This window comes from Lissotriton helveticus, chromosome 4_1, assembly GCF_964261635.1.
Source record: "Lissotriton helveticus chromosome 4_1, aLisHel1.1, whole genome shotgun sequence".
Lineage (NCBI taxonomy): Eukaryota > Metazoa > Chordata > Amphibia > Caudata > Salamandridae > Lissotriton > Lissotriton helveticus.
In genome coordinates, this window is record NC_136063.1 from 2,109,557,852 (window position 1) to 2,109,585,728 (window position 27,877).

General features: G+C 46.1%; 1 protein-coding gene across 1 annotated transcript in view; it reads left to right on the top strand.

Moving 5' to 3' along the window:
• The window catches only part of LOC144829548 (NTF2-related export protein 1-like), a 43,781-nt gene extending 27,930 nt beyond the window's left edge, over nt 1–15,851 (top strand). Inside the window, exon 4 of the mRNA XM_078688788.1 lies at nt 14,861–15,851. Coding sequence (XP_078544914.1) covers nt 14,861–15,033 — 173 coding nt within the window. The 3' untranslated portion in view covers nt 15,034–15,851. The remainder of the gene's footprint in view (nt 1–14,860) is intronic.
• The last annotated feature ends 12,026 nt before the right edge of the window (nt 15,852–27,877 follow it).

A 27,877-nucleotide genomic window follows, 5' to 3' on the forward strand; every position in this document is an offset into this window, starting at 1 on the left:
AAGATCAACAGATGCTGTTGCAAGGCTGAAACTGTCATCTGAGCAACCATAATTGTGTGACCAGTAATTGTTAAAGCCGAGTAAGTGATAAGATGGAGGTGAGGACTTTGAGCACTAGTCTCCTAATCTGTGGACACAACAGGTTGGGAATGCTAGTTCTCCAGGTTCCACAGTAAAGAACTTGGGAGTGTTGTTTGATCAACGATCCTTTCGACCTCACATGCATTAGGTCTGGACAACCAGATTCAGCCTACTTTAAACCATGAGGAAAATCTGTTGCTTCTCCCCTGTAGTGCTGATTGGTCATATGGTGGGTGCTTGTGTCCTCTCTCATATGGACTGCTATAAAGCTAGCCAGATGCGTCTGCCCGTCAGTGCTAGAGTAAAAGTACAGTGCATCCAGAACATGCAGTGAAAATAGTGTTAAATCAATTTGATTATGTCTCACGTTGCAAAGGCCGTTTAAGCTGGATGCCCGTAGGAAAGAGGATTATATCGAAGACAGCTTCTTTAGTCCATAAGGCATATTATAGGCCCCATTTTGAGCTGCTGGTAGATTACACCCTTCTGCACATTGTAGGGTGAAGAACCCTCCACTCAAGTGTCTAAGAGTAAGGAAAAAAAGACATGGCTTTTCAAATCTTGGGTTCTATCTATACTCTGGAATGAGCTGCCACTGGATATTCAAGTGATTCTGAACTTGACTGCATTCAAGAAAGCACTGCATTCTTATCGCTGTACTCCAGTTTAGACACAGATGTGCAGCCACCGCAACTTTCCACCTCTTTGTTGTGCACATAGTTACCGTGGCAGCAAAATAAAGCTACTTTGCAGAGATCAGTCTTGAAATTAGGAAGTGGAACGTGTTGCACGCGTTTAATCCCCACTCCCCCCCCCCCACCCCCCCCCCCATTCACTCCATAAGACATTGGAGATAAAGGTATTTAAGGTGCAAGGGGCGGAAGTAGACGCTACTCCACTTCAATCTGCTCCACTCCACTGTACCCCAGTCCACCGCCATCTACCCCACTCCAGTACACACAATCTACCCCACTCCATTCCAATCTACACCACTCCATTCCAATCTACCCCACTCCAAACTACCCTACTCCAATCATCCCTCTTCCGTCTACCCCACTCATTGCAATCTACCCTTCTCTAATCCACTCCACCTCACCCCACTGCAATCTAACTCTACTCTACCCCGCTCCACTCTACCCACTCTATTACCCTACTACAATCCTCCCAATCTACACCACTGCAGTCTACCACGGTTCAATGTACCCCTCTACAATCCACCCTATTCTACCCTCCCCACACCACTAACTTTTAGCCATGCTGAACAGCAATCACACTGGTGTACAACCTGGCTAAAACACATTGCCAAAGCCAGTAGCTCTTGCATAGGCGGGACCTATTGGCCTTGCCAATGCTTGTTAAACTCTACATCCTGTACATTTCATTTTCTGATGTCACATTTATTTTTCACAGAACCTTGCTTTAGATTATTTCTGTTATACATCAGTTAAATCAAAGTTAGTCTTGGAAAGTACAGAATGACTATGAAACCACCCAGCTCTCACCTTCGACTTTGGCTCCCTACTTCTCAACAATCTGAAAGGCAAAACGCCTGTCACCGCTACGAGGAGTAGTGTAATTCCAGATTTTCTTTATAAATGGGTATGAAAATTCAATTTTAGAGTTTGTATTCCCTCTTTCTTTTGCTCGCGTGACGAGATTGTGTGAGAAGGGGCTATAAAGAACTATTTTAAGTGTTTGAAATCATGATATTTAAAAAAATGCTTATATAAAAAAAAATGAAAAATGAGTGCCATGATCAATAATGATTTTCAGCACACTAGAGAAAATATCCAAAAATAGAATTACATTCTGTTAGGCACACTAACAAGAGTAGAGTAATAATCAATTGCAACAACCCAATACCTTGTGTCTGAATCTAGCAAAGCAAATGGTCCAGTGAAGTCCAAAGCAAATACCTCTGAGGGCTGGCTGGGCAGGATACAGGTTGGAATTATTTTTGTGAAACCTTCAGTGCTTATCAGATAGTAGACCCCTCTGGCTCTTATTTACATGTTTTCTAACATACTGATCTGATCCTTGCCACCAACATGTCAAGGTGGGATAACCCACAGTCAAATGAAAGACTCTGCACAGGAACAGATAATGAAGGTAAAGTTAAAATTTAATTGAGAAGTAATTACTCACGACCGGCTCCAAGAAGACAGCACTTCGGGATCCATCAATGGGCAACCGAAGAATGTCGGATGGCTTCTAGAACCAAAGTTCTTGGGAATGCCGGCACAGAATATAAAGTGTACAATATAAACATATTTATGTAGTACATATAATTATAAACAAACCTGCACATGTAAATCTCTACCCTTAAGAGATTGTCATTGAAGGCATTTTTTTCCTTTTACTCACTTTGCTTGCACCTGCTTTTCTACAAGACTGGAATGCTCTGCAAATGTTTGTGGTGGTTGATTGTGCCAGTTTGACTCGTTGAGTGGGAAATTACTATGCAGCTTTAGAGACTGCTGCGGAGACAGTCCTTGCTCTGTCCTGACTTGAGAGGCACCTCACCAGTAGCAAGAATCTTTGTGAGTTTCTGTGTGGCCAGGTTGGACACCATTGTCCGTCTCTGTCGGAGCATGCCAGTTGCGACTAGTTTCCAAGTGCCCACTGTCTTCTCAGCAGCCTTGTGGCGTACTGTGCAGTGAGCAGAGGCCTGCTATTTTGTTCTCCAGTTTTGTTAATCATTATCAAGTGGCTGGTGTCAACGTGCAAATCTGTTCTCATAATTTTACCAGCAGCTCAGGCTGGGAGCGTTGTAGTCCGTATAGGACCAGAGTGGCCTGGTCTCTATTTCTTGTGATCTCAAATCAATAGTAGGAACCATGACCTTCTCAGTAAGAACGATAGACACAGCTCAAATTTTTGAGTTTATATAAAGAATTATTCAGTAAAATATATTAAGTACATCATAAATACGGTTGGCAATAAAGAATATAGGTCCAAAAAACTCAGTAACGTTTGATGAAAAATCCAGCATAGATTTGCCTTATAAAGGTCTGAATGGGGGTCCCTGGTTACAGAGGAAAGGGACATAATTTTACAGGACTTCAGACAAAGGATTTCATGAACTACTACACAAGTACATGGATCTGAGGATATAAACCAATGAGGGAGAAGGAAGCAGAAACATTTTACTACAGAATATATTCAAAGATTCTCTGATAATACTGTTGCATTGAATTCAGTTGCTCTCAGTTTATTGAAGCACTGTAATTTACACATTGTATAAACGATGGTCTTAGACAGTTGGATTGTCCTTGGTTGGGTACAGCGTGGTGAGGAACCTATCGGACTGCTCACCATCTTAGTGAAAAGCTTACAAATCTTTATTTAACAACCATGATCATGTGTTGTGCGGTGACATCCAAGATTGAATAAAGCATAAGCTTTGTTCATATTGGCACAAGCTCAATCTCTAATACATTTAAATCTAAAGAGCAAACGTCTCCCACAACCCCCTCTCTAATGACTTCTAAATTATCACTTTACATCTTATTATAGTACATCAGTCATCAGGTTTGGGTTCTATTCCTTGGTTTCACCCAAGTCCCTCATAATGTCCTAGATTCCTTTACATCTCTTCGACCTTTACATCAATCCTTTCTTTTGCTTCCTCTCGTTGCTGATAGCTTCTTAAACCCACAGTTTATCCCATTGCTTGATAAAATTCCCTTGCAGAATTTTAGGGTGAGAAGCACACATGCAACACTAATTAATATAATCAAAAGAGGAGTTAATAGCAATTTCAGTATTTCCCACCCATACTTCTAGACACTCACCTACCATAGCGAAACCTCTTCCAATAGGCCCAAATACAGAGCCTATTCCTTACCAGGCACCTGTGTCTTACAGTTAAGTTAGCTCATTGGTCATATTTGTAATGTTCGCAACATAGCTATTTTGCTGGTTATCTATTTTCTGGATATTGGCACAGCATTCCTAGGCATGAATGACCTTGCAGGCTCTGCCCTCTTTCGCAAGAAGCAAATTCAACTTAAGGTGGTTCTGCATGACCATAGCTCTCATAGCAAGTAATTCTTCTTTATTAAAAAAAAAAAATGTAACATCTGTTTTTAGGGTTTTTGGTTTAAAGTCAAAACATACCAGGTATGCAGGACAGGAAAAAGCATTGTACATGCCAATGAGTCATAGATCTAGTGCAGTGCAATGGTACATACATACATTCGTCGATTACAAGATGTATTTTATATGGTAGATACAGCATCAGTTTAATCATCATACATGTCATGTGGACCTTATAGTATGTAATACAACCCTCATGCAATAGTATTCTCAGGAATCACATATAACATCATATGTACATAAACGATCCTGTGTACTTGTCCAATCAAAGGAACGCCTTGTCACTCCAACATCTTTGTTCTCATGCCCTTGCGGCTATACCAACCACCCTCAGCTCTCACTCTGCAAGTGGATTACTGCCCATCACATCCCGGGCAACTTCACCTCGTATCCTATTACAACTCCTCTCTTGGGTGAGCCAGCAAATATCCCCTCAATGGAGCCCAGACATCCCTGGGCCGAGAGGTCAGTGGTAGCAGTTCCGCATAAGTCGAGAGTCTCTCCTGGCACATCACTAAATCAACTATCCACTCCTTAAACTTGGGTGCCCGCCCTCTACCCCAACGGCACGCCACCCGTCTTTTAGCCATGAGAAGTGCCAACGCAGTAAATTTGCGATGTTCAGAGCGAAGTGTGTGGACATGCCCCTACAGTGTCATTAACGGGGTGGCTGCCACGGATGCAGAAATCATTTCCCTCAGTGCCTGAAACACCTGCTCCCAATACTTCAGGGCACTCCCATGCTAAGTGTAGAAAGACTGCCCCCTCCACGTGGCACCTATCGCACATGTCATCCTCCGTAGGTTGAACCTATGCATTTTGGCCGGTGTGTAGTACAATCTATGTAAAAACTTATAATGAAGTATCCGGAGTCGACTACTGGCTGATACACGCACAGTTTGTGAACAACTCTTTTCCCACTGCTAGTCAGTCAGTTCCATCGCTAGTTCCGAATTCCATTTCGCTCGTGCTGGAGTCATGTGTTTCTGTGCCGTATGATATATCAATGACACCAACCTTTTGGGTGTGTCCTGCTCCAATCCTATCTGCAGTGGTACAAGAACTGGCGATTCTGCTGGAAATGCAGGAGTAACCGATCTCATCCCATTTATAAGTCTAATATATATAAACACATCTAAAGGAGTTTTCTGCCCCGTCTTGAACACGTGATCAATATCTTGAAAGTGCCCCTCATGGTACAAGTCTCCCCAAGTGAATATGCCAGTCTGCTGGTGGAATCTCCTAAACGGCCCCTCCTGCAGCAGTGCACGTCCGGGTGGTACGCAAGGGGCAGTAGAGGCGAATATATCATGGGTATTTCTAGCAGGCGTTGCCAGGCGGTAATTGTGCCCGTAAGTGCAGTGGCCGCCCTATCCCTATTCGTGGCAGCGACATATAAAGCACCTTTCTATGGGTGTGGGGTGCGACATCCAATGTTCGGCTGCCACCTGTGGCATATATTTAGGCTGCTTCACCCAATACCAAGCGTAATGGGCCTGTGCGCTCAGAAAATAGAGTTCAAAATTTGGGATTCCAAACCCCCCTTCCCATTGTAGCCTCGGCTGTTTCCCTCCCCAAACCAGCCGAATCATCTCTGACCTCCGTGACTTAAAGAAAAATGCACCTGGATAAAAAGGGATGTTCAAGAAAAGGTAAAGCAGCCGGGGGAGTACAACCATTTTAATCAAAGACGCACGGCCCGCCATAGATGGGGGCAACGCCACCCGGCGGGTTACGCATTCAGTTATGGTATTCATGGCCGTGCCATAGTTCAGCTTCAGGAGCTCTTCTTTGTTTCTAGTGAGACTGATCCCCAAGTATTTCAGGTCATCCTCGCACCACTCCAAGGGAAAATCAAGAGAGAAGCGCGCCGTGGCCTCTGTTAATGGAAAAACACAGGATTTGTTCCAATTTATTTGAACCCCTGCAAGCTGCCCAAAAACGATGAACTCTCTCAATAACGGGTTTAGGTTTTGCTGCGGGTCCCGAAAATGAAGTGTGATGTCGTCCGCATACAAGGAGGCTAGTACCTGTCGCAAATTGCATCGGAGTGCCTTATCATTGTGGTGTTGACCTAAACGCGCCACCAGAGGCCTGTAGCTATAGCAAAAAGCAATGGGGAAAGGGGGCATCCTTTTCGCGTCCCCCTCGAGATGTTAAAAGAATTTGACGTTTGTCCGTTTATAAGGACCTTGGCCACTGGCATGCTGAATAACAATTCTATCCATGACCGGAACAGCGGGGGGGAAACCCATACGTCTCATCACCTCAAATATAATCCCACTCCATAGAGTCGAATGCCTTGGTGGCATCTAAAAACACCGCAGCCAGAGGTATATCAGGTGAGACAATATTTAGGATGGCAAACGGTGTTCTCCGGTTGTGGGAGGTGGCCCTCCTGGGCACAAAGCCCGACTGGTCAGGCAGGATCAAATGCTCCATTAAGAGACTCAGACGCGTCGCAATAAGTTTGGCCAAAATCTTCGCATCACAGTTGAGGAGCGATAACAGCCTATAAGATTCAAAGTGCGCTGGTTCCTTACCCGACTTAAGCAACGACAGTATGAGCGCCTCCCTCATTGATGCCGGCAGATGCCCCACCTCTAAAGCATCCTCGTACACTTCTTTGAGAATAGGAGCCATCATATCTATGTATGTTTATAAAATTCTGCCGGAAGGCCATCTGTTCCCGTGGCCTTCCCGGACTGTAGCCCCATTATAGCCTCCCGTACCTCATCTATCTCAAACGGTGCACATAAAAATGCTCTCTGCCCGTCGCTTAGCCAGCCGAGTGTAACATCTCCTAAGAACCCGTCCAAATCTAGTGTATTCTTTCTAGTTGTGGTGTAGAGTGTTTTGTAGTGCTTTGAGAACGCATTAAGTATAGTAGGTGTCTCTCTGCAGCTCTCCCCATCGGAATCCACCACTTCCATTATATAATAATTGCACCTAGGATGCCTTGCCTTTTGCGCCAGCCCCTTACCAGGCCTCTCCCCTTCACCAAATTGCTGAGCTACCCAGTGTTTGCCACGAAATCGCACCTCTCTCCGAGCCTCCCCCATATAATCTGTGAGTGAAAGCTGCCTGTGTTGTTCCCCTCGGGTTCTCTGCTAACTCCACTTCCAAGTTTTTTAAGGTCTACTTCTAGTGTCCACAGGGTGTTCAATATATCCCTAAGCACTCCGGCCCCCTTGGCTATACAATAACCTCTGATTGTGACCTTAAAAGCTTCCCAGACCATTTCCAGACTATCGACCGAATCTTTATTGCACTCGGAGAAGACCTCAATCTCTTCTCGCTTTTCCTCCTGGAATACCGTATCAAGCAGGCTAGGGGCATACAGTCTCCAAGGACTGCGTGGCGTGCCAAAGTCAGCAGAGGAGAGTCCCAGTACCACAGGCGTGTGATCAGAGTAGGTTCTAGCTAAGTGCCGTACTTTAACTATCGCCGTCGCCAGTCCCCTTGACACCAAAAAATAGTCCAAGCGAGCCCATGTTTGCGCATGCGCCGTAAAATGCGTACCTTCCTACCCGCCTGGATGAGTATGTCTCCAGGCGTCCACTAATTGGTAGGCAGCCACTATGTCTTGAAGCACTACCTGCGCTTTAGTGACGTGATGCTGAGCAGGGTGCGATCTGTCCAATCTGGGGCAATATGTCACATTAAAGTCACCTCCCCACACAACATGAGCGGAGTCTGCCTCAAAGATCTTAGCCCATATTGTGTCGAAGAACCCAGGGTCATCTGTGTTCGGCCCATAGCAGCATGCAAACGTAACGCGTGTTTCCTATTCAGCCCCACGCGAGGCAATAACGTTCCTCCGAATCCCAGTGAGTATCGTCCAGGCGGAAGGGGACCTGTTTTTTTATCAAAATCGGCGTTCCCCATGCATACGTGGAGTATGAGGAGAATATTATATGTTCTGCCCATCTAGCGGCGAAAGTATCTTGTTTCTACACCCCAGATGTGTTTCCTGTAGCATAGCAATATGCACTTTCTGCCTATCTAAGTAGGATAATATATATCTTCTTTTCCTAGCGTCGCCCATACCCCTAACATTCCACGTTATAATTTTAAGTGTACCCACAGTTGTACTAGCCATACTGTGTAGTTAGTTTCCGATCCGCAATTACATTCCATGCATTCCCACCTCGATCTTGCATTTGCTCATACATATTGAAAGCGTCTCCCTCATGATGCTGTACCATGTCCATTCCTGTCACTCGTTCACCCCTTAGGGGGGAACCTTGTACCCCGCCCACCTCTGTAAACCAAACATCCCAACACCTTCCCCTCCCACTGAAGCAACCCAACTTTGCCAGAATCGGAGTCCCTCCCTCCACCCTCAGTCCCCAAATACAGTAAACACATCTGTATATCCCTTCCACTTAACTGAACATTTTCTTCCAAGGGGGTTTGCCCGTGGTGGGACATAACTAGCTAGCCACGCAGTCTCTCCGCTCTTTGCAAGCCACCCCTGGTTAGTGTCTTGTTCCGCAGGGGGGGGGAAGCTGAGCCTGGAACATGAATAACATAACCGCAAATGATGCAATCGGAACCTTCTCACCTCACTTGAACCGTTCTGTGTGTTGATACTCCACAGTTCTCTTGCCACCTGACTGATGGATAACGTTATTGGTACTGGGGAGTAATCATTACATATCTTCGTTGTCGCCATCTCGTTCAGGCTGCTGCGCTGCACCTGGGCCGCCTCCACCCCGTGCCGCACGTTTAACTGTTCAGAGATAGTCCTCCGCCTGCTGCGGGTTCGTGAACAACTTCTGTTTTCCCTGGTGCGTGATCCTGAGTTTCGCCGGGTGTAGTAGGACATAGTCTATTTGTGCTGCTCTGAGCTTTTTCTTGACCTCTATGAATTTGCACCTCTCTTCCTGTACCATCTGAGTAAAGTCAGGATATATTGAAAAGGTACTACCATTGTATGTCCGCGTTTGTTTGTGTCTCGCTGCGCAGGGGGCCACATCGTGATCCCTATAATTGAGCAATCTTGCAATGATGGGTCTCTGGGGGGGAGGGGTGGGGAGTGGGAACGGGGGAGGGTTGCCTGGCGTCGGGCGCGGTCCAAGTGTCCTGTGTGCTCTTTCCACTATAAACTGCGAAGAGAATGCCTCCTTTCTGATGAATCCCATCAGAATCTTCTCGACGTAGTCCTCCATTCTACCTGTATTCGGCGATTCTGGTACGCCATAGCAAGCAATTCTTTATCACAGTTAGAGCTCCTGCTGTATTAGTAGCAAGCTGTTCTACTAGGGTTGGTAGCTTTCACATCTTAACCTAGTTTAATGTAACTCCTATCGAAAATGTAAATGCTCCAAAAATATCACAAAGATCTGCTTGCTCCGTTTTATATATTGATCAAGGGATGTCTAGCTCATTAGTGTGATAGATTCTGGGGAAGATCAAAGCTGCATAACCGCTAACTACCCAGTAATGTGGTAAATGGAAATGCACATATAAACATACACATCATACACACCTACTTTTTTTGATACTCCCTTGTAACTCAGCAAAGGTCCTGCTTTTGACTAAATATCTAAGCTCACATTCACTCCATCCCAATACCTCTAGTCTTTCATCATCCTCCTGCTTCCTTACGATACATAAAGTTCCCCTTTTAGCAATGTCCGTGCTCAATCTTGGGGGTGGTTCCTTTAAAATCTCTGTTCCATTCCCAATAATGTGCCTGAGACAAACGTTCTTTTTCCCTTTCTCTTCGTCTGATTTTAGTCTCATTCAACCCTCTACAAAAACTCTTTCGTCTTTGTTAATCCTACAGGTTACATCATACATGCTCTGATTAGTTGTGCGATTAATAGTCGCTGCAATAAAGAATTTTGTCATACTCATCCCTTGATTTAAATTCTTTGAAAATGTAGTAGCCCACAAACACAGTTGCGTCAGTCACGATTGGTACATGTTGTGCATTATTCCGCCACATAGTGGTTGGGTCCGGAATTGTCTTTTTCTTTCTTTTTTTTTTTTTCCTTCTTGTTTTGGTCACTATTGACCACCATTTGGTGCCAGATACGTCTCCTGTGTGACGTCAGACGGTATCCTGGATGTTGACGTGCGTGGTGGCTATCTTCAGATGGTTTTTCCGCCGTTGGGTCTGGAATCAAGGCGGAAAGCTCTGAAGATTTTTTTTGTTGTTCCCCAAAAAAACTATTAAACAGAAGAAGCTTATCAAAAAACATCGATCATCGACATTACCGAAAGTTATCAGCGATCATCAACGTCGTGAGGGAGGCAGAACCAGAGAACCACGCAGGTCCACAAATGGCGAGGTTGGGGTGATGGAGAATAACCCCTTCAAGTTCTGTTCTAAGTGTCACCACAAGTATGCACAACGCAACCCACACAACGTCTGCAACCTCTGCTTGCCCGAAAACCACAGGGACTGTGAGGCCTGCGCAGTGTTCCTACCGAAAACGCTACGGACGCGTCGAAGTCCAAGACCGGTACACTACGCCACAATGTCGCAGACAGCGAAGAAAACCTCTCTAAGAGACCTGGGTTTCTCGAGCGAAGACGAGGAACATGAAGCACCAGCGGAGTCGACCCACGAGGGATCGGACGTCTAAGTCACAGATGGGGACTCCGTAAAAATCCACGCCGATAAAGGCTAAGGATCAAAAAAGAATGCCGAGAAGGTAGGACAACTTAAAAATGTGTCGGAACCGAAGGGCAATGAACACAAGGCAGCCCAGATGCCGAGCAAAAAGGCGATTGAATGCCAACCCCGATTTTAAAGAACCCCACAGGACCCAAACAATTGTCACTGAGGAGGGTAAAACGCTGAAACAAGGGGTCGACGCTGAAACCCGCAATAAAGACCACTACACCGCCGAAGACTAACGTCGACGTCTGGGTGGAAAAAGAAAATCTCTGGCCATTGACGCCGAGAGCGCTTTCGAGGTCGAAAAGAAAAGAAGGCTCGAGGAAGAATTGGCAGCTCCTGCAAAAGTAGGACTTCAATGCCTCATAGAAGGATTATCGTATCCTGAAAACACCGGCGCCTGAACCAGAGCGTGTCGACGCAGAAGACGCCGCAGGAGAAGAAGCTATCTTCGACTCTCCCCCGACACCAGAACATCAAGGCGAAGAACCCGAGGAATACGGAGATTTACCGAAAGAGGAGGAGAACTCGGAAAATTTCGAGGAACGATCTCGAACCGAGAGTCCGGAGGAAGAGATTTGCTGCTATCCTTCAAAAGGTGACATAGCATTCTGCAATGACATTGTCAAAAGAGCAGCAAATCCATTTGGAGTCCCTCTAGAGGTGGGCCAAGGGGATACATGTTTCTTGCTAGAAACACAGGCACCAGCTTAAAAAGGGACACAATAGCTGCCTATGCTGCCAAGTATCCTGGACCAAGGCAAGAAGCATTCAAAGAACCAGCTTTAAACAGGGGGTAACCCCCAGAGTAGAGAAGAAGCACAAACCCTCCTCAAAAGACCCAAAATATGTTCAGGAAAGTACAGTACCTGACTATCATTGTCACTACAGCCAGGAGGAGAGGCAATGCAGTCTCCAACACAGGGCCACCACCTGAAAAGGAAAGCAAAAGGGTGGACATGGAGGAGAATGGACAAAGAAGCAGCAACACAGTGGCACATTGCCAACTCTAATGCCCTTTTGAACAGGTACGGACACCAACAGTGAGATGAAGTAGAGGAGTTGCTGAACAAACTCCCCGAGGAGTACAGGAAGAGGGCAAAATCTATTGTCCAGGAAGGGAAAACACCTGCCTAAAGTTAGCCCTGGACTTATGCACATACTGCAAGCAGGCAAATGTGCATAGGAACCATCTTCGGAAGAAATGCCTGGCTCAGAATTTCTGGGTTCAAACAAGAAGTTCTGACCTCAATTTTCAACTGACCATTCAACGCTGAAGCTCTGTTTGGCACAGAGGTGGGTGAATCCCTCCAGCAAATTAAAAAAGACAATGAAACAAGGGCTATGGTAGCCCTACAGCAAAGAGGTTCTTTTAAAAGAGGAGGTTTCTCTAACAGAAAAACCACACGTAGAGGCCGCTTTGCTAAAGGACAGCAAGCGACACAACCATCTCGGGGGCAGAACCCAAACCAACATATGGGTCAACAGTCTAGCTACCAATGTTGGCAACAACAGCAGAAACAACCCTGTCGAGGAAGACTGAATGGCCTAGGAAGAGGCCAATCCTCTAGAAGAAGAGGAAACTGGTCTAACTTACTTAATCATGGAAAAGGACCCACACAAAATACCAGTGGCCAGAAGAATATCCCTTTTCCACAAAGAATGGAAAAGGATAACAGGCAATTGGATATTAAATTTAGTACAATACGGATATTGCATAGAACTCGCAAAGACACCACCTACAAATCCACCAGAAACAAGAAAGTTAAACAGATCAGAAAAAACATTGCTCAACTTAGAAATCAAAGAACATTACCAAAAACAAGCAATTGAAAAGGTACCAATACAACAGTGCTACAAACAAAACTACTTTCCATACTTCCTAGTACCCAAACAGGACCAAACTCTAAGGCCAATCATGGACTAAAGATTCATAAACAAGTTCATACTAACACAGCATTTCAAAATGTGTACCCTTCAAAAAATAATTCCACAGATTCAAAAGGGGGATTACTTGGCAACAATAGATCTCAAGGACGCCTATTTACATAACCCTATGAACAGAAGGCACAGGCAGTACCTAAGATTCCTACACAACGGAACACACTACCAATTCAAGGTACTCCCATTCGGAATAAAATCTGCTCCACGGGTGTTCACAAAGTGGCAGCACACCCGAGAAGAGATACAAATCCACGTCTACCCTGATTTAGACGATTGGCTAATAAGGGCATGCACAAAACAAACATGTCATAATCATGTTAAAAAAATCATTCCAAACACTGGGTTTCTCAATAAACCACAAGAAACCTTCAACACCAGAAAAAGGGAACTTTCCTGTAGGCAAGACTGAACACAGAAAATGCCAAGGCTTATCCCACACAAGCCAGAATACAAGCTATCCATCGAGAAACAGCCCTCTACCAGAGGGGACAGTCTCTGACAGTAAGGTAATAAAACTAATCAGCCTCCCCTAGAAGGATAACAAAATAGTGGGAAGCAAAAGCCTACAACAGTATTTCAAAACTATCTCAAAGATTACAAAACATAATGAAAACAGAAAAAAAGAATCTGAAGATGGCCACCACGCACGTCGACCTCCAGGATACCGTCTGACGTCACACAGGTACCTGGCACCAAATGGTGGTCACCAGCGACCAAAACAAGAAGAAAATAGAATGTAAGACGATTCCGGACCAAACCACTAGATGGCGGAATAATGCACAGCATGTGAATCCAGAAAATTCTTCGAGCTGCAAAACAACTACTACTGGTAAGTAACCGTTTCGTTTTCAACTGGTATGAAAATCTTGTGTGTGTTTGTTTTGCTGTTTCCATTTCTAAGGCCATTAATCAGCACCTACTATTACCTCTCGAAGACAGTTGATCAGTTCTGTCTTTTTGCTCTCATCTGACTTCTGCTGTTTTTGACCAGACCAGGGTGGTCTTGCGGTTTAAATCCATAATCGACATCTCTCTGCGCAAAAGAATTGGTGTTGAATTCCCTCTTACCTACTCCTCAAAGTGGCGTTTTAAACTTTAGGTTCCACTGAGCCAGCCAATGTATCTGCAAGAAGTTGTCGGCAGCTTTGTCGTTTTACATAAAAAGCAGCCCTCCCCAGTGGGGTGTGGAAACTGAATACTGATCTTTTGCAAAGGCAGTTTCTTGGTTTTGTGTACTGGCCCAGGAGTAAAAAAGCTGTTACTTGAGATGTTAATTTTCCAGATTCCTTTTCTTTTGCACTGTTTTTAGTATTGCGTGATTTTCATTGGATTTACTTATACCCATTTGGAAGTATGTGTATGTATTTACAGATGGTCTTTTGTGCACATGATCGACGGCGCATTTTGTCCATGGGTCCTTCCTTTTTAAGGACTCTGGGGCAAAGAACATTCGTGCTTTAAACTATTATTGTTTTAACAATCAAAATGTTTATGGTTGTTTATGGATGGAGGCCAGTTATAGAAAATGTGGTGGTTTTTATTTATTTTTTCTGTGTCTAGTGCAAGTTAGAGTCTGCAAAGATTTTTTAAACGCAAACAATATCACTACTGCTGATCAGTGCGAAATGAAGTGCCATTTGACTTGCGAGTAAACGGGATGGGAGGGTATACACTTATTCATCAAAAATCACCCCAAGACATCTGTTTCTATTTTTTTTACATTGATGTTTTTAGCTTTCAAAAACAAAAAATGCTGGCCAGCCTACTGTCTGGCAGCCGTTTTTTGCTTTCTCTAAAAGTGCCTGTGCTATGACAATATCATTTAAAACCAAGAAGAATTAGGTAGGTACCAGGGGGCAGACTACGGCAACGCCCTCTCCATTTTCTTTGTGCTGTAGGTGTCTGCTTGCTGGCGATAGGTTTCTTTTTTGTTTGCTTTCAGATTATCTAGTTATTTCCTCGTCACAGCCTCTTCTGAACCCCTTTGAGTGCAGTTCCCTTTGAGATGTATTGTAGTAAACAGTCAGAGATACTGCAGTTTGTTGATGGATCTGAGATGTCCCTTTTCTATGTGCTGATGCATTTTCTTCTCTTTATGTCAAGACGAAGCTACTGGAGGCCAGACAACCGTCCTAGTGGTGACCTGTGGAACAGTCAACTTCGAAGGAAATAGACCGAGTGACTTCAATCAGAACTTACTGCTGACAGCACAAGTGACACCTGGCAATACGGTCTGGAAAATTGCAAATGACTGCTTCCGCTTTCAGGAGTCCTAGAGCCGTAGCGGCATCTTCTGGACTGTGCTGGATCTCTTGAGTTTTTTTTTAAAAGGGCAACATCCAGGCATTTCTAAGACCTTTTGGTGTATTTTTACCGAGATTACCCCAGCATCAATGTGTTACCCATTTTATATTTTGTTAAGATAAAACGAGTAACGTTTCTGGTTCAGTAGGTTATTTACACTCCTAAAGTTTAATGCGGATTTCAACACCGACATTGGAAACCGTTTGTTCAAATCCTAAGGAAAGAGGTATTTCCCATTAACAATTTCACAATATTCAGCCTGTTGGAGCAAATTGTGAGGATTTGTCACTTACGAATCCACCCACTACCACAACGCTTGGTTTTACAAGTTTGCCTTGAAGAAAACGCCTCTTTTTTGTGTGTGTGCGCTTCTAATGTTACATTTTCACGATTGGGTGTTCCTCTATAACTGCTACACTAACCAGTTTACACACCCCCAGGCTCCTGCTTCACACCTATTCCTGAAGTGAACAGCTTTCTAAGAAACTACTGGGAGGAGGAGTAGCTTGCTGACAAAATTAGGAATGTTTATGCATGTTCCTTTGTTAATACCAATGATGGAAAGTTGTCAATTTAAATAAGAAGGGATTGAAAACGGAAAAATATTTATGAAAAAACATGAAATATATACCTTTGGCGTGGAACAAAACTTTGAAATAAACTACATGATTTTGGAACTCCGTCTATAACAAGAACCTCAGTTTCTTAGCTAAGCGCAAAGTAACTTGCCAAGAGTGTAAGTCGGTTTATTAGTTATGTGTAGCCTTTAATAAAAACGATTTTACTTTTACATAGTTGCCAACATGGTTTTAGTTGCCATGGAGTAGTTGCCAGCATGTCAGTTCTCGGACATCATGCTACTTGTTTGCTGCTTTCTGTAACTAGTTACTACAAATAGCCGTAAATATTTAATCTGTGAATGCGTTGGCTGTAACAGACCTCTGTGTGTGCTTATCAGGCCAATGAAAGCATCAATTGATGTGATTCCAATATGGGAGTAGTGTGATTTAGCGGCAGGAGTAAGAAGCTCAGAGGGAAGGAATTACTATGAATGTTATGGTTTAGGCTAGGTTTACACTGTTGTGCTAAGTTCAAGTTCTTCAAGACCTGGCCACGCTCAAAAAAATGAATCCGCAGTATAAGGACTTCACTGCCAAAAGCAGAAGTAGGAAAAGAAAAGGCTTAACTTGTTCTTGAAGGATGTGTAGCAACCTACAATGGAATTAATCTTCCTAAGGTACAAAGATAACCAGCATTGGCATAGCCAATAGGTCTCGCATTTGGGACCTTATAAGTGTTTAGCCATGCAACAGTTGGTGTTGTTACACCAAGGCTATTTTGATGCATAACTAAATACTTAGAGGGTCCAAAAAGCGAGACCTATTGGCTATGCCAGTGCTTGTTTTTAGTTTTGTTGCGGTTTTGTTTAAGTTGCCAGAACTTCAATAGCTGGACATGGTTTTTGTTAACAGTTCTTTGCATCAAATGAACTTGTTTTCATTGTTGGAATGTTTCCATTCTGGTTGTAGAAAGCAGTCATTCCCAGGGGTGTGGGGGCTGCCTATCTGTGCGCATGCACCGAACTTTTCAAATGAGAAAAAACCTGGTGCAGACGTAATTTACAAGTGTGGAGTGAGTAAGCCCCAGGCAGCTTGACTCGCTCACACAAGAGTTCATGCACTGCACCTGCATACTCCGCATGGTTTAAGGAAACTCGACCCACTCCCTCCCAGGCATCGAACACATATTTACCAAGAAACTCTGAGAAGAGCCTGCCTGCTGCACTGATGGCTGGTGGTGTGTGTGCGCCTGGTGAAAGCATGCACTGACGGCTGGTGGTGTGTGTTCCCAGTGAAAGCGTGCAACGACGGCTGGTGGTGTGTACCTGGTGGAAGCATGCACCGACGGCTGGTGGTGTGTGTGCCTGGTGGAAGCGTGCACTGACGGCTGGTGGTGTGTGTGCCTGGTGCAAGCGTGCACTGATGGCTGGTGGTGTGTGTGCCTGGTGCAAGCATGCACTGATTGCTGGTGGTGTGTGTGTGTGCGCCTGGTGGAAGCGTGCACTGATGGCTGTTGGGGTAGGTGTGTGTCTGGTGGAAGTGTGCACTGACGGCTGGTGGTGTGTACCTGGTGGAAGCATGCACCGGTTGGTGGTGTGTGCGCCTGGTGGAAGTTTGCACTGACGGCTGGTGGTGTGTACCTGGTGGAAGCATGCACCGATGGCTGGTAGTGTGTGACGGCTGGTGGTGTGTGTGCCTGGTGGAAGTTTGCACTGACGGCTGGTGGTGTGTGTGCCCAGTGACAGCGTGCACATGCGGCTGGTGGTGTGTGTGCCTGGTGGAAGCTTGCACTGATGGCTGGTGGTGTGTTTGCCTGGTAGAAGGGTGCACTGACGGCTGGTGGTGTGTGCTTGGTGGAAGCGTGCACTGATGGCTGGTGATGTGTGTGCCTGGTGGAAGCGTGCACTGACGGCTGGTGGTGTGTGTGCCTGGTGGAAGCGTGCACTGATGGCTGGTGGTGTGTGTGCCTGGTGGAAGCGTGCACTGATGGCTGGTGGGGTGTGTGCCTGGTGGAAGCGTGCTCTGGCGGCTGGTTGTGTGTGCCTGGTGGAATCGTGCACAGACAGCTGTTGGTGTGTGTGCCTGGTGGAAGTGTGCACTGACGGCTGGTGGTGTGTGTGCCTGGTGCAAGCGTGCACGGACTGCTGGTGGTGTGTGTGTGTGCCTGGTGGAAGTGTACACTGATGGCTGGTGGTGTGTGCCTGGTGGAAGCGTGCACTGACAGCTGGTGGTGTGTGTGCCTGGTGGAAGCGTGCACTGACGGCTGGTGGTGTGTGTGCCTAGTAAAAGCGTGCACCGATGGCTGGTGGTGTGTGCCCAGTGAAAGCATCCATTGTCGGCTAGGGGTATGTACCTGGTGGAAGCATGCACCGACGGCTGGTTGTGTGTGTGTGTGTGTGTGTGTGCCTGGTGGAAGCATGCACCGACGGCTGGTGGTGTGTGCCCCCAGTGAAAGCGTGCACCTACGACTGGTGGTGTGTGTGCATGGTGGAAGCGTGCACTGACAGCTGGTGGTGTGTGTGCCTGGTGGAAGCGTGCACTGACGGCTGGTGGTGTGTGTGTGTGTGCGCGCCTGGTGGAAGTGTGCACTGACGGCTGGTGGTGTGTGCCTGGTGGAAGTGTGCACTGACGGCTGGTGGTGTGTGCCTGGTGGAAGTGTGCACTGATGGCTGGTGGTGTGTGCCTGGTGGAAGTGTGCACTGACGGCTGGTGGTATGTGTGCCTGGTGAAAGCGTGCACTGACAGCTGGTGGTGTGTGTGCCCAGTAAAAGCGTGCACCGATGGCTGGTGGTGTGTGTGCCCAGTAAAAGCATCCACTGACGGCTAGGGGTGTGTACCTGGTGGAAGCATGCACTGGCAGCTGGTGGTGTGTGCCCGGTGAAAGCGTGCACCTACGGCTGGTGGTGTGTGTGTGCCTGGTGGAAGGGTGCACTGACGGCTGGTGGTGTGTGCCCCCAGTGAAAGCGTTCACCTAGGCTGGTGGTGTGTGTGCATGGTGGAAGCGTGCACTGACGGCTGGTGGTGTGTGTGCATGGTGGAAGCGTGCACTGGTGGTGTGTGTGTGTGTGCGCGCCTGGTGGAAGTGTGCACCTACGGCTGGTGGTGTGTGTGCGCCTGGTGGAAGCGTGCACCTACAGTTGGTGGTGTGTGTGCATGGTGGAAGCGTCCACTGACGGTTGGGGGTGTGTACATGGTGGAAGCGTGCACTGGCGGCTGGTAGTGTGTGTGCCTGGTGGAAGCGTGCACTGACGGCTGGTGTGTGTGTTCCTGGTGGAAGCAGGAGCATTCACAGTGATGGAAGACACAAATGAAACTGATGAAGAAGAGGGGGAGAAGGAAGGGGGAAGTGCGAGCAGAGGAGCATGATTCACAGCTAGAGGACACCAATTAAGCTGACCAGGAGGGAGGGAGGGGGGAAAGGGAGGGGTGTAGTGCAAACAGAGGAGCTGGATTACAGCAATAAAAACACATGGCAGCTGTGCACGAGCTCGTGAACGCAAGCTGTAGGCCAGCAAAAGCCTCTGGTGGCACTTTTAAAAGCCACTTACTAAATGTCTCGAAGAGACCGCACATGCGCTGTCTCGGGCGATACCTAAAAATGGCAGTAGGTGATGGTTTGAGAATAAAGATTCCACTGCAGGTGCCAGTAGTCCAACTCTCATCATGAAGTCTGTTTATATCGAAGTTACCTCCCAACCATCTTCAAGAATACGAGGTCAATGGAGAATCACTGGTACAACTCTTCATACTCTGAATAAAATTTAAAGCAGTTAAAAAAAAAAGTATCAGTTTTAGATTTAAAGCGTTGTTCTGTTCGAGTTAGCAGAGACAAGTTATGATTGTCTTTGCTTTGAGGCTGTTCTATTTTCCTCTTGTTTGTTTTGCCATCTCTTAGCCATGGCGGCCCGCTTGAGATGGATTGTTTGCTGATATTTAAACGTCAAAGGCAGGTGTGCTAGCTATCATACGTTAAAGCATACAAACACTGGCATGCTCAAATGTTACAGGGTGATAAAGGTAGTCATGATACTGATGTCTAACGGTATTTAATGGTTCTCGTAGTGGTATTAATAACTCACACTCAAGTCCTGCAAACATCTAAAAAAACCTATCGTATTTGCTTTTGTATAAAATGCATCTAAGAATGAAAGAATTGAATGTGTTGATTAAGTGTATTTGTCAGATGTAAAATAGCCCCACGTTCTTGACAAAGCAAGCACTCCAAGGAGGTGGAATGTTTCAGCAAATAGCATGAGGTAATTGATTAATGCTTCTCTGGGTGGTGCCAAAGATCACTGAATGCTTATTTTGAAGATTGATAACAATATATCTTGCAGGAAGTTATGCTGGTAATCCAGATCCAAATATTAGGGCCCTGGATACAGTGATCCACAAAACTGCTTGCCTCTCCAAATTACCTGTTGAATACAAAATAATGTTCCTAATCCTTCACAAAACAAGAAAATAGGAGCAGTTCAAATAAGGAAACAAGGTAACTGATTCATGCACAAGTTTCAAAAGTGCCATTAGATCTTGGTATCCCTCTTGCCTAGACGTTTTTACACAACTCTGGGTACAACATTGAATTAGGTTAGCTTTAAATTGTTTTACTCAATAACAAAAGTGCTAACAATTTTTTCACAAGATTAGATTATTTTAAAACCAGTCAAATTGCAAGTCTCTAAACAAAATATATGTAGATTTTGTTTTTTTACTTTCTTAGGAATTTGGGATATATTATGTACAGACACATTCGTAATTAAGTCAAAATGACATACAACAGAGTTAATTAGCTACAGATAACTAGAAAATGGTTCCATAGGATTGACTTTTTTTTTTGCTGCTGCAGCTTATTCAATGACCATAGTGTTGCACACAAAATTCAACAACAATGACATTGAAATGAGTAGTAATTATAGCTTAATAAGTACTGGGCCTGCAAGCGAAGAGTTTAAAGTGGGCTTCTTTAGTAAACGGGTGTTGTGCTTTATACAGAATCAATAGAAAGCAGTTCCATGATGAGGTTTAACTTGCATCAAGAACCCAGCTATTTGCTTCAGTTACAAAAACCATTGGTTCCAGATACTGGAGGGTCCTTTCACTAGATGCCATAATGTATAGCCTTTCCACATATTTCATCTGATCTCTAAAGCAGAAGTAAACTACGCGTGGCATGGTACTTGGGTTCTTGCAGACTAATCTCGCTGTAATAACCTAGTCGGAGCTCAAAGAAGTGCCGAAGTAGCCTATTTTGCATGGCACAATCTGTAGACTTGCTTGTCTGTGTGTAACCACAGCCATTTACCTTTCAAGTGTTACCAGGGGCAGCTACATTACCTGAAAGTCTATGAGGGGGTCATCTTGTTAACTATGTAATGTTCATTCGTTAGCTCTTTGTGTAAAAATTGTGATTTTTATTTTCATGGAGGCTTCTTGGAATCACTGAATAGTATTTAGTGCAGTCATTGGTATTATTAATTTCAGATTCACAACGTTATCATCCTAATGAGAATAAATTGAATATATCGATCTGATAATTCAGCCTCAACCACACCACGTTTCCTTAGCGCTATCTTTATGTTCTAGTTTGATAGACCAGGATAAAGAATGTGATGACAGAGGAGGTTGTATATACAAAAGCTAAAAATGGCTGAAATGCTTGCATTTATCCAGCTCCCCAGCACCAGAGGCTCACAGAGAACTCCTCTACACCAGAAACAGGGTGCGTCCTACCTCATTAAAAAAAAATTATAATAATTGATGGTGAATATATTTTATTCTATACAGTTGTATGTCAGGATAACATCTCATTCATAATATTGTAGCACCAGAAGTTCAACAAGGTAAGTATAGGTTAAGTATAAGTTCACTTCATTTAACTCCACACGTATGTACCCTAATTTTTGTTTGAATATCTTATTGCATTTCTTATTTGGATTGCATTACATATCAAAGTACCTGTAATGAAAACCTATCTCGACAAATCGTAATCATGTGTGTGTGTATATATGTATATGTATATATGTGTGTGTGTATATATATATATATATATATATATATATATATATATACACACACTGTAGAGACAACAGTTTGCTACGATGGTATTACTCATGTTCCACATTTTACACATCAAATATATAGCCTAAGGTACTTATACCAATAAGTCAGTCTTCCAAGATGTGGCGGGTGTACATAAAAGAAATTAGTAAGATACAATTCAAGATAAATCAGCGCCACATTGCCTAAGGTGCCGAGAGGTGCAGGGGATACATGAGACAAAAGAAATGCAAGGTGTGTATGGCATCGTAATCTGTTAAGTCATTTGTCTTAGCAGCCGATTATTCTGTTCCAAAGGTGTATTCTCATCCATGTGCCTCTAGTAATGTGTATCACCATACAGGTATAGAATCAGTGTGAAGGAATCCGCTAGTATAGTCATCGGGACGAGCCCAAAGGGATACTTGTACAATTCAATATTCAAAAACCTATCCGTCTTCAAAAACTGCAACAACAACTTGATAAATGAGAATAAAATATAAGAAATCAAAAGGAAAGAGAAAAAGAAAGAAGAAAAAAAGAGGCTGGTTGTCAATGTTGTGCTACCGCTAATGTAAAGTGTCTAGTGTGTGGCGTGGCTTTTCTGAGAGCCGGGGGGATACACTAGTGATCCGGTCCGAGGGGGTTGGGGAGAGGGGGGACCAGCGGGGGGGTGTAGAGGGTCAATAGCGGTCTCAGTGTCAGCAGTGGGTTTTCAGCATGTTGGGAACCGAGCTATCGGGATTCAATGAAGGGGCATTTCAATGCTGCTCCGTTAAAGGCTATTCCCCCAGGTGGGATCCAAACGCGAAGTGATAGCACTGGGCCACTTCTTGTGATAGTATCTCGCTCGAGGGCTGGGTCAAAGGGGGTGCGTCTATGTGATTCCACATTGTATTTTATTGTATTGTAATTGCATTTATATAGCGCTTACTACCCCTGACGAGGCTTCGAAGCGCTTTTGCGGCGGGTAGCACGCTACTCCGGGACCCACAGAGGATTAGTGTTGAATTAGTATGGTGAAACATGCAAGTACATTTTAAGTGGTGGATAGGTTAGTCAGATATTTGGATTTGGAATTATAGCAGAAGGATAGATGAAATATGAGGTAATTTCAGTGGTGTATATTAGTCTGTTACTTGGAGTGAGAAGGATAGCGGATGGATAAAAGGAAAAGAAAGATTAGCATTCATATAGCACTTGTTACCCCTGATGGGTGTTGAAGCGCTTTTTGGCGAGTAGCACGCCACTCCGGAACCCATAAAGGATTAGTGTTGAAAATTAGTATAGTATAAATATGAAGTAATTTGAGTAGTAGATATGTTATTCAGTTATTTGGGCAGTATATTAGTATAGTTGAATATGGAACATGGAATTTGAGAAGTGAACATGTTAGTCTGTTAATTTTTATAGAAAAAAAGGATAGTGGAGGGATAAAAGAGTGAAGGTTTTTTTTTTTTAATGAGAAAAAGGGCAGCATTTCTGTCCCTAGTCCCGATCAGTCTCGAACAGGCCCAAACAGGCAACTACCCTTGTCCTCTCCACCCTTAGCCTCGACGCCCGGGCAGAGACGCCCTAAGCCTGGCCTTTTTTGTAGCCCTAGTAATCAGGTGACCCCTTCAGCCAATGGGAACCCTAGCCCTAACATTATCCAATCACAACATTAGCCCTAACTTCTAGAACCAATAGGAGACCAGGACCTTGCAGCCAATCTTAACCCTAGTCCAAGCACCCAATCAGTTCAAAAACCCTGATCTCTACGTCCAGTAAAGGCCCTAGCCCTACCACTAGTCCCAATCCAAGTCCAAGCAGCCAATGGTACAGGTAGCCCTAGTCCCTACTTCCAATAGCAAGCCTAACCCTACTCTTAGTCCCACACCTGGTCCAACAACCAATCACACCAGAAGCACTAAATAGCTACTTCCAATTGAAGGTCTAACCCTAGCCCTAGTCCCACCCTACTCCCAACAACCAATAACATAGGAAGCCCTAGTCCCTACTTCCTATAGAAATCCGAACCCTAGCCCTAGTCCCAAACCTGCAATGATTGAATCACAGACCGAGAAACCAGTCAGAACGCTCAAATACCCAACCAATGAGGACATTAACCCTAACCCAATTGAAACACCAGATACAACCGCCAATCAGTGTACACATGTGCCAACCACCAGCACACCATATAAGGTCCCAGCAACCTCAGACAAGGTTTGCTGGCCAGGGAGTTGGAAGCTGCTTGCTCCTGTTCAGGATCTCCTAGGAGACAGACAGGCTCAATCCACAACTTTGGACTTCAGCAGGTAAAGGCTTCACTAACTCGAAATCTAACAATACTGTTTGAATAAAGCTTTACTCCCCCTGCTGGCCAAAAAACGAAGTGCACAGGCCCCAGTAAATACAGCTCACAGAAGCACCCTCTGATGTAGAAAATCCATGTAGCTAGGGGGGGGCAGGGGGGCTGGCCTCACTGGCTTGTGAACACAAAATGGTGGCGGGGGTGCACTGTTTGAGCACACAGGCCTAAGCACAGAGCAAAGGAGAAATTTGGAGGGAAAACAGATTTGTCACCAAGGAATTAGAGGGACAAACTACAGAGGTTGGACTGCAAATCCCACAATTCAACACACTAAATGAAGGCAATCATGGGCATGGAAAACCACACATTTAAAACACAACACAGGTGATAAAATATGCAATTACAGGCAGGATAAAACTACAATTTTGAACTGTAACAACCACAGGCATAGACAGTAAACACAGAAAGTGAAAATCGTTTTTTAAACAACTTTTTGTCTTGGGAAGAGACAGCACTAGTCTGTCTCCTTACCACTTCCTGGACTCTGCTCAAAGCAATCTGGGGCACATGTGGGCTGCAACTCACAAGATGGAGAATGATTTGGGGTGCACCCAGCAAGGCCTTCAGGGGCCAGGGCAGGTGTGAGAGGAGGGCTCAGACTTGCCTGGTAGCTGAATAGCCAATGGTCTGCTGACCTGGGGGTGGGGTTTGGGCAGCTGCTTGCTCCTGTTCAGAATCTCCTAGGAGACAGACAGGCTCAATCCACAACTTTGGACTTCAGCAGGTAAAGGCTTCACTAACTCAAAATCTAACAATACTGTTTGAATAAAGCTTTACTCCCCCTGCTGGCCAAAAAACGAAGTGCACAGGCCCCAGTAAATACAGCTCACAGAAGCACCCTCTGATGTAGAAAATCCATGTAGCTAGGGGGGGGGGGGGGCAGGGGGGCTGGCCTCACTGGCTTGTGAACACAAAATGGTGGCGGGGGTGCACTGTTTGAACACACAGGCCTAAGCACAGAGCAAAGGAGAAATTTGAAGGGAAAACAGATATTTCACCAAGGAATTAGAGGGACAAACTACAGAGGTTGGACTGCAAATCCCACAATTCAACACACTAAATGAAGGCAATCATGGGCATGGAAAACCACACATTTAAAACACAACACAGGTGATAAAATATGCAATTACAGGCAGGATAAAACTACAATTTTTAACTGTAACAACCACAGGCATAGACAGTAAACACAGAAAGTGAAAATCGTTTTTTAAACAACTTTTTGTCTTGGGAAGAGACAGCACTAGTCTGTCTCCTTACCACTTCCTGGACTCTGCTCAAAGCAATCTGAATGACTGAATGAAGCATTGAAGGCATGTCCGATGAAAGGCATCCAAGGTGTCAAGCCAGGACTGTGCTATGGGATATGCACGGAGTCCTGCCGTTTCTTCCCCATGTAGTGTTATGCTTTCCGCTCACGCCCAATTATCAAAAGAGCTGCACAATGTGCCGCCTGTGGGGGCTCGCTGTTTTTCCAGCGTTTAGTAATTAACCTTTTTGCCGTAATTAAACCGACGTCCCAAAATCTTGTGGGAACTCTTGTCTGCTTCGTCCTTTTGTAGAGACCCAGGATGCATGTTTCCCATGTGTGTTGCAATTCCCCACCCACACCTGCAGCCAAGGAGGCTGTCACTGCGCGCCAATAGTCATGTAGCGAGGGGCAGGACCAAAACATGTGCAAAAGGTCTGCAGCGACTAGTGCGCATCTTGGGCACGCAGACGTTGTGAGCCCGAAGTAGCGATTGATCTTGTCTGGAGACAAATATGCACGGTGTATGATGTAGAGTTCAATGAGTTTAAAGCGAGAGTTGCGTGGTATGTTTTTTGCGCCAGCCAAAATCACCGCCCATTCCTTGTGTGTCCGTCCCCTGTCCTCCGCCCACCTGTCCCACAGGCGCTGGGAAGAAAACTGCGTGTGGATGTGTAGGGCCTGTGCAAGCCAGTGCACCACGTGAGACCCGTTCCCCATGACGTGCAAATATTGTATTGGCAAATGAGTTGGTAGCTCTTCAGAAAGGTCGCCCCAGGCCTGTGTTAATGTGCGTATGATCAATCAATCAATCAGGTCATTTATAGAGCGCACTACTCACCCGTAGGGTCTCAAGGCGCTGGGTGGGGGGGGTGCCGTTTACTGCTCGAACAGCCAGGTCTTGAGCTTCTTCCTGAAGGAGAGGTGGTCTTGGGTCAGGCGCAGGTCGGTCGGGAGTGAGTTCCAGGTCTTGGCAGCCAGGTAGGAGAAGGATCTTCCTCCTGTTGTCGCTCTTCGGATGCGGGGGACGGCGGCGAGGGCGTGGTTGGTTGATCTGAGGAGGCGCTTGGGAGTGTAGAAGTTGATCCGGTTGTTGAGGTAGCTCGGGCCTTGGTCGTGTAGGGCTTTGTGCGCGTGGGTGAGGAGACGGAAGGTGATTCTCTTGTTGACCGGGAGCCAGTGCAGATCCCTCAGGTGTCTGGAGATGTGGCTGCGTCGGGGGATGTCGAGGATGAGTCTGGCCGAGGCGTTCTGGATCCGCTGGAGTCTCTTCTGGAGTTTGGCCGTGGTTCCGGCGTAGAGGGCGTTGCCGTAGTCCAGTCGGCTGGTGACGAGGGCCTGGGTGACCGTCTGCCGCGTCTCGGTGGGGATCCACCGGAAGATCTTACGTAGCATGCGCAGGATGTTGAAGCAATACGAGGAGACGGCGTTTACTTGTCTGGTCATGGAGAGGGAGGAGTCCAGGATGAAGCCCAGGTTGCGTGCGTGGTCCGTCGGTTTGGGTGAGGTGCCCAGGGCGGGGGGCCACCAGGAGTCGTCCCAGGCGGAGGGCGAGGAGCCCAGGATGAGGACCTCCGTCTTGTCCGAGTTCAGTTTCAGGCGGCTGGTCGTCATCCATTCGGCTACATCTTTCATCCCTTCGTGCAGGTTGGCTCTGGCGGTGGCGGGGTCGTTGGTCAGGGAGAGGATCAGCTGGGTGTCGTCGGCGTAGGAGATTATGTTGAGGTTGTGTTGGCGTGCGATGGCCGCGAGGGGGCTCATGTAGACGTTGAAGAGGGTGGGGCTCAGTGAGGATCCTTGAGGGACGCCGCAGATGACTTTGGTGGCCTCTGACTTGTACGGTGGTAGGCGGACTCTCTGTGTTCTTCCGTCGAGGAAGGAGGTGATCCATTCCAGTGCCTTCTCCTGGATTCCGATGTTGCCGAGGCGCTGTACTAGGGTGCGGTGGCAGACAGTGTCGAAAGCCGCGGAGAGGTCCAGGAGGATGAGGGCCGCTGTTTCTCCGTTGTCCATCAGAGTTCGAAGGTCATCGGTGGCAGCGATGAGGGCGTTGCATGTAGCAGAAACTGCCCTACTGGAAGGCCCTTGTCGCCCACGGCACCGTCCCCGGATGGCATCGTCCCCGATTCCCCACCCCGGTCCGGATCCGGCGTCGTATTGGCGCTGCCCGGCGCCGTCTTCAATGCCGATCGGTGAGCCCTTCACCGATGACCCGGCTCCATCATTTATTCCTGACTATCAGGAGATGGATGACGAGGGGGATTGGGAGGGGTCTGAGGACCCTCTGGCACTGCAGTGCCAGTTGAGCCAGGACTGGGCAGACGAGCTGGGGGAGGCCAGTGGTCTGGACACTTCGCCCCACACTAGATTTGTCTCCCCTCCTACCGTGACTACGAAGGAGGGGGCTGCTTATAGCGTGATGTTGACTAGGGTAGCCAAGGCCTTGGCTCTTGAGCTCCCAGTCGCGGCTGTGAGGACAAACCTCCTCACTGAGGTGCTGAAACCGCAGGCAAGCTCCTCGAAGCCTCTCCTGACGTTTAACGAAGCCATCACTGACGTTCTGTTGGGCACCTGGTCCAAGCCCTCTACAGGCCTCACTGTAGATCGGAACGTGGCCC